This window comes from Calidris pugnax, unplaced genomic scaffold (assembly GCF_001431845.1).
Source record: "Calidris pugnax isolate Ruff unplaced genomic scaffold, ASM143184v1 scaffold21, whole genome shotgun sequence".
NCBI classification, from domain to species: Eukaryota; Metazoa; Chordata; class Aves; order Charadriiformes; family Scolopacidae; genus Calidris; species Calidris pugnax.
The window spans coordinates 3,296,814-3,304,202 of NW_015090770.1; the positions used below are offsets into that span (position 1 = coordinate 3,296,814).

Genomic DNA, 7,389 nt, shown 5'->3' on the forward strand with positions numbered 1-7,389 from the left:
CGACCTCGGCGCGCTGCTATGCGCCCCCCCCGCCGCCCCCGGAGCCCCTGCGGCCGCCGCGGCTCGCTTGAGGGCGAGCTGCCGTGAGGCGGGGGCGTCCCGACCCCGACGGTGCCTAGATCGCTCGGGGGTGTCGAAGCACCGGGGCCGGCGATGGCGCCTGCATCCGCCGCGCTGCCCTGAGGGCCCCGCCGGGGAGACCCCGGCTCTGTGGGACGCCCGGCTGCTCCGGAGACTTTAGGGGCATTTGCAGGTTTTGCGCTTTTTTTTTTTTTTTTTTTTCCCCCCCCCCCCCCTTTTTTTTTTTTTTTTTTTTAAATCTCCACCAGGCAGCATTTTGGGTTTTTTTCCCAGCTGCTCGTTTCTTGTGGTGGTGGAGCCTCCTGTGCCTGCCCGGCGGTTGTCCCCTCGCCCACTGCCCCTTCCCTCAGGGCATGTCCCGGTCCAACAGCGTCAGCCCCCCGGGCTTCGGCAGCCCCGCGCCCTGGGCAGGCACCGAGCAGCACCGCTCGGCCTGGGGCGAAGCGGAGGCCCGGGCCAATGGCTACTCCTACCCACCGCCGCCTGCCAACAGGTCCTCGGGCAAGAAGGCCTCCCGCATGTCGAGCAGGTGGAGGAGCGAGGAAGACTACGAGCCCCGGAGCCGCGGGGAGAGCGGCTGCAGGATGATGAGCTTTAGGTCCAAATCTGCCTGGCAGGAGCATGGTGACGACAGCCGACGTCACCGGTCCCGCCACCCGCCCGGCAGCGATTCCCCCGCTGCCCCCAACAATGCCAGCCCCTGGCAGCTGGGGGAGCAGGGGGAGGTACGGCCCCGCTCTGTGGAGCTGGGTCTGGAGGAGAAACGCATCAAGGCCAAGATTGAGGAGCTGGAGGAGGAGGACGGAGACGAGGGGGACTCCGAGGCGGCCTTCTCCATGGGCAGCTGTTGCAGTAGCCTGCTGCAAATCTTCAGGTCCAAGAAGTTCCAGTCGGAGAAACTGGAGCGCCTCTACCAGCGCTACTTCTTCCGACTCAACCAGAGCAGCCTCACCATGCTTATGGCCGTGCTGGTGCTGGTCTGTGTGGTCATGCTGATCTTCCATGCTGCGCACGGCCACTATGAGGTATCCTACGTCGTGGTGCTCTCTCTGGCCATCCTGCTGATGGTGGTGCTCTGCATGGTGTGCAACCGCAACGACTTCCACCAGGACCATATGTGGTTGGCATGCTACTCTGTCATCCTGGTGATCCTGGCAGTGCAAGTGGTAGGGGTTCTGCTGGTGTGGCCCAGGAGTGCCTCAGAGGGCATCTGGTGGACCGTCTTCTTTATCTACAGCATCTACACGCTGCTGCCGGTGCGGATGAGGGCCGCGGTCATCAGTGGGGTGGTGCTCTCCGCCATCCACCTGGCCGTCTCCCTCAAGATCAACGCGGAGGATAAGTTCCTCCTGAAGCAGGTAGGTGAGCCCCGAGCAGTTCGGGTGTGCGCTCGGCAGCCCCCACCTGCCCGCTGTCTTGAAGGGTGAGGAAGGTGGGGTTATCTGACTTCCACAGGCCTGCCTGATGCTGGAAGGCTGACGGGGCTTTCAGTCGAACCCCTAGGTTACCTGCTGCGAGGTGGGACGTTGTACGACGTGCTGGCTATAAGCCTGTAATCTTGCTTTTTTTATAGCTGTGGTGTTTCCTCATTGCTGCTTTCCATTAAGGCTCTAAACATCTAAGAAATGTGCCTTACTGGTTTCCCGTGGCCATGGTTCCAGTGCTGTCAGCCAGCCCTGCTCATGCCCTTCAGTTGTATTTAATGTAAACATCTCTGCCCCAAGCACACCTGTGGAATGGTATCCGCGTGTGCCGTGTTACTGAGAAATGTGTGGAAAGTCTTGGCGTTTTTATCAGCTAGAGGTTATCCTTGTGTGTCACCCCCCAGCCTGTGTTCCGGTGGCAGCGCAGCGCTCGCTCAGGCGTCGGAGAGCAGGCTCCACGGGAGCATGGAGTGAGCTTTTGGCTTAGCGGGAAGGTGTTTGCTCTGAGATGCGCAGGAAATATCTACAGGGAAGAAGCCCAGAGTTCATATGCAGACAGGGGAAAAAAAAAAACTGAAAAAAAAATAATAAAGGCAGATTATTATTTAGCTGTGATATCATGTTTAACAGGAGCGGTTCAGTTCACGGGAACAATAAGACTATTATTGAATGCATTACAGTGCAATTTTTAATTACCATATCTGTATAAACAATGGCAATACAAGGTGCCACTCTTCTTTTCAAGCGGAGCAAGCAGCCTTGGGGCTCATGTGCTTTAAGTTTACCAGACACCTTGGCAGTCGGGAAACCATTGACTTAAAACATTGAAACATTGTAGCTGTGTGGTAATCATCATCCCTCTGATGATCAGGACTCTGAACAAAGATGAGCCTGTCACGGAGTCAGCCCTGATGCTTGTGTGTTACCGGGGCTTGTTTATTAAAGTCAGGTGTGTGGTAACTTTACAGCCCTATCACATAATACAAAATAAAGCCTTGCGCTTGCAGTTACTGCCTCGAGTCTTACTTCTGAGTTGTTTTGAGTTCTACCTATTGCAGACTCAGGAAAAGTTGTAGGGCTTAAATAAAGCTTTGGTAGGACAGGACTGTCGCCGCGCTGCCCTACTAAATAGCCCATGAAATTACTCTTTTCTCCCCCCTGCCTAGTTAAGCCTGCTTGGAGAGTTTCCAGCTTTGTTCTTAGTTTGTTACAGATATTTTTGTAAACTGTACATGGCATATTTTTCTTATGCTTGATATAAATGGCTTTTTGTGCATTTCCAGCAGAGCATACACTGTGAGCGGGACAGTTGCTGTTTTTCTGCTTGACTTGGAAAAGTTTGCTAATTGCCTCAGCTCTTCCTTGCTGGGGCTCTGGTCCTGCAAAGCCTTGTGTGTGCTCTTGACTTTATAAACTGAGACTTGTCCTATTGAATTCGGTGTATTTGGAGACTGTATTCTTACATATAAAGGCTAAACTTGTCGTGATTCTGGCCAGAAGACTTAGCAGGCTGTTACGAGCCACGTTGAGTTTGGAAGATACTAATGAGTGTGATATTTTATATATCGTTATGTTGGAAAATTTTGGTAATTGTATTTTAATTGGAAGGAGTCTAAATCACAAAGGCCAAATGACTGACTCCCTTAGTAGAGAATTTGGGATAATTACAGCTCCCTCCCTTTCCAAATGCAGCAGGGTTATTTGTAAGAGATTGGGCTGATGTATAAGTGTGCACTTGTCGAAGGTAAAAGCATGGACAGTAGGCGATGGTACAATATGCACAAATCTGTGCATTACACAGTTGCTTTCCCTTTCATACTAGCACTGGATTCTCCTGCAGTTTGACAATAAATATTCAGTTAATGAGGATTGTCTCAGGAGTACTCTCACTTTGTTATCAAAGGCAGAGTGTCTATCCATATTGCCTATTTATTTTTCCTGGTAATGCTAAATGCCGTTCTCTATCTTGCTGTGGTCAGTGTTGGCGTAGCTCTGGCTGGATTCAGTGGGGTTGTGCAAGGCCAAGAATCAGATTCCTTGCACGTTTGCGTATGAACATGAGCTGCTATCTCTGGCTGCCTGATAGAAAAATCTGTTTCTGCCGAGCACATCGCCTCACAGCTATTAACAGACCTTCCTCACTGGGGCTGTATCTCGTTGCCATGGAAATCTGTTGTGTTCAGCTCTGCCCCACTGATACATGCGGGCCCTGTTTTTCCCCCTTGAAACTAACAGGGATGAAGACCAGATAAATCAAGAAGAGAGGGTTGTTTTCAGTGACTTCACGCTGGCAGTCACATCAGCCTGGGGTTTGTGGAGCAGGAGTGGATGTGAATACATTTGTGACTGTGACCAGATGGTTCTATATCCACGGCAGTCAGAGAAGAAAGGCTGGTTAGGATGTGTATCCCCTTTCCTCTCTTTTTCATGGCATTTTAAACTGTAATACTTAAGTGAGTTCTTTGTGTGGGCTTTTTTCTTTTAATCTTCTCCGAGTTGTTTCCAAGCCAGGAAAAATCATATACTGTTGTTATGATCCACTAACATTCAAAGCTGGGTGACTCTTGTGTAGACTCCTGAGCACTTTTATGAGGCTCAGAAGCCCGTTATAAACTTTGCTGCTGTTCTTTCTCAAGAAAGTGAAATTCTTGGTTGTAGGTCCCTTCTGTGAGGCAACTTGTTGGATTCCCTTGCTGAGGATGCATGATTTTATTGTCTGAATTATCTTTTCCTAGCGCTTCTGGACTTCTCTGTCACCAAACTCTCTGGTCTGAGGCTATGCTAGTCTCCGTGCTTAACTGAGAAAGAAATATTCTATTTATCAATATACTGTTATCAATAAAGAAATATACTGTTTATCAATGAACAACAAATATGATACTGAGCTTTATTATGTGTTCCTGTAGAAACAAACTACCTACCTGACCCACGGACTCCTATAGATGCATGGGAAGAACTTACAGCATGCCTGTTGCAGATGCTTAACTGAAGTCATGTGAGACAACCAGCTGCCCTCAGTGCAGATAGTCTTGAGTAAGCACTGGCATTTTTGTAAGACTAGGGGCTAAGGGACAGGGAGTTTCACAACAGAGTTTATTGGGCTCTGAATCAGACTTAAAATGGGATGGGGACTGTGCGTGGGAGTGAGTGGAGGGCCGGGGGTATGGGATAAGAATGCCATATACAAACATAAAACAAACCTGTGGAGTGAGGTTAGATTTACTTCTACTTTCCCATCCAAACCTGTTTTATTGTAACTTCCTGAGGTTCCATGTTCAAGGATACAGTTAAGCCTTTGTAGTTTATTAACTCCGTGTGAATGAGTGACTGTGAATGTACCACAGAAAACAGACAACTGGGAAAGAGAAATGTTTTTGTTTTCTTTTTGTCTTGTGTCAGTAAACTCTTCGAAAGAGAAACTGAAATGCTCTGATCTCTTTCCTTGCTAAATACTACTGCAAACCTGCAAGGGATTTCTGATAACACGGTTCTGAACAGCTGCCCCAGCACATGGCTCGTGTTTATGGCACTCTGATTCAAGGCTTCTGATTTCGAGCTCCTCCTTGCTCGGCCCCTTTCCATACGCCTCCATCCTAACAACATTACATTAGTACTCCTCATCCTTTAATTCTGAGAGCTGTGTATGTGTTGGCCTTTCTCCCTGTCAGTCCACGTAAATGGTACATGATTGATCTGCAGCTGCATGGTGGCTCTCTTGAAAGTGTAGCATTTCAGTTTAACCATTTCTAGGAAGATGTTGGTATGAAAACATGTGCAGTTTCTCTATTTCCTTTCCCTAAATGAACTGTCGCTTCAGCAGGGCTAAAAACAACTTCTTACTGTAATAGGATTCTTGTGGATATCTTCTAACATCTTGTAAAGATGCTTTTTAGGTGCAATTTAGATGGCATTCAACGAGAAGCCTGTCACATAGCAGGAGAAATAGTACTGTATGTTCCATCTCAGCTGCAGCGTGCTTAAGCTATGTAGGTGATGACTGATTTTGAGACTAACAGATTCTCAGAAGTGTGTTACTCAAGTCAATATATTGCACTTTCATTGTCTTTGAGTGGCCTTTATTCATAAAAGAGAGATGAGCTACCAGGAATGCAGACAGATCTCTGTGTCGCTTTTTTTTATGATTGTTTGCTGCCTGTTTTACCTTTGTCCACCTGGACGATAAATTTGAGTAATGTTCATTTTGGATGTGATTTTTAAGCCACTCAAAGAGATATTGTGTGCTTCACACAGCCCTTAATGTCCTGTTCTACATCAGCATTGATATCAGTAGAGCTGCTCGTACAGTAAGATGTGCTCCAGCACCGCTATCAACTGAAGAATCTGCCTGAGCAGCAGTTTGACTGAAGTCAGTAAAAATTCATGGTTTGAGGGCTCTTGTTCAGGGAAAAAATGTCAACCCAAAATATTCAGTAACTGTTGCATTGATAGTTGCCACCTTTAGTGTAATTCTGTAACAGAGGTAATTAATTAAATCCCTGAGGTATTGTATATCAATTAGTCCTTAGTAGGAATATTGTTTGTATCCCTTGCGAATGCATGTGTTCCTTGAGATTTACAAAGGTGTATCCGTTTTTCTTATCTCCTAAATTACCTTATGATCCTGCCATCTCCTAATCTCCCCCCCTTGGCTTTATCCTCCTTCCCACCACCCTGCATTAGATGTAATGTTCACTGGTACCAGTAGCTGTTATTGTAATAGTGCTTGAGTGCTATGTGTCTAATTTCTCTGGGTTTGTGGATTCTTAATAGGTTCATTGTCCTGGTAAACTGACCCATTTGACTCATTTCTCTCATCCTTGTGGTAGCAATTGCAATCTTATAGCTGGCTTGGATCGCGGTGAATTGAAGACGAAACCTGATGGGAATGATATAAGTGCATTGCTCTGCCAGATGCACTAATTCGAGCAAAAGGCTTGTCCTTCTAGGCATTTTTATAACATTTTTGAAAAGGCAGGGTGTGCTAGTTCTGTTTATTTCTGGAGAGGTGCAAGTATTTCAGCGAAACGATGGGATTCATTGAGATGCGTGAGGCAGAAGGATAGCTTTCCGTGTCCTAATCTTACGAAACAGTCATTGACTTGTCCTTCAGTGTCCTGGGCTTGATGGCTTGGTTTGACACCAGTGTGACCCCTATACTCTGTCAGAGACCTGTCCAAGGCAGGACATCTTATTTACATGGTCTTTTGTCATTAACTGCATTCAGATGATTTATAAACCTGAATAGCAGTGGAAAGAAAATGCTGATTATCCTAGTGCTAAGGACTCGCTGGAACTGGTCGTGCCCCCTTGGAGCCTGAATTGGCTCAGCACTTCCTAAATGCCCTTTTGCTCCGAGTTCGCTGTTGCTTGGGCAGCGCTGCTGAGGTCTGTGGTGGAAGAGGACTGGGACTCTGCCCAGCTGGAATGTGAACTTTGGGCACCAGACTGTTCTCCAAATGCATTCAATTTGTGTTTGATTAGCTAATCTTTCAGTCATGCACCATAGCTCCCTCTCAGTCTTTTAAGAAAATCAGAACAATTACTATCTTTTTGGCCATTGCAGTAGTGGGAATAGTTACAGTCTTTTGGGAACAGCTGGTTTTGTCTTCATATTTTGGTGCTGGATATTACTCTCATTTTCTGATCAAACTAAAAGAACTTTCCTTCTAACCAGATAGAGGATGCAATAAAAAAAAATCTCTGGCAGCAGCTGAGACACTGAGAGGTAGAAATTGAAATGATTTTGACAGTAGCTTCCTTGTGTGTGGTAAAGTGGTCCACCCTGGAGCTGGTAGTGGCTTCTGAGAACCCATGCTTTGAAAAGTTCCTGTCTTCCTCTTTTTTTTTTCATTCTAACCTGTCCCTTCCCCTCCTCCCCTCCTCC

General features: G+C 47.2%; 1 protein-coding gene across 2 annotated transcripts in view; it reads left to right on the forward strand.

Moving 5' to 3' along the window:
• Positions 1–7,389, forward strand: part of ADCY5 (adenylate cyclase 5) — a 223,479-nt gene that overhangs the window by 1,197 nt on the left and 214,893 nt on the right. The window contains exon 2 of one of the 2 annotated variants that reach the window (XM_014939150.1): positions 575–1,439. In XM_014939150.1, the coding sequence (XP_014794636.1) occupies positions 600–1,439 (840 nt within the window). In that variant the 5' untranslated portion in view covers positions 575–599. Of the gene's footprint in view, positions 1–326; positions 1,440–7,389 lie in introns of those variants that run through there. The other variant, XM_014939142.1, reaches the window with a different exon arrangement.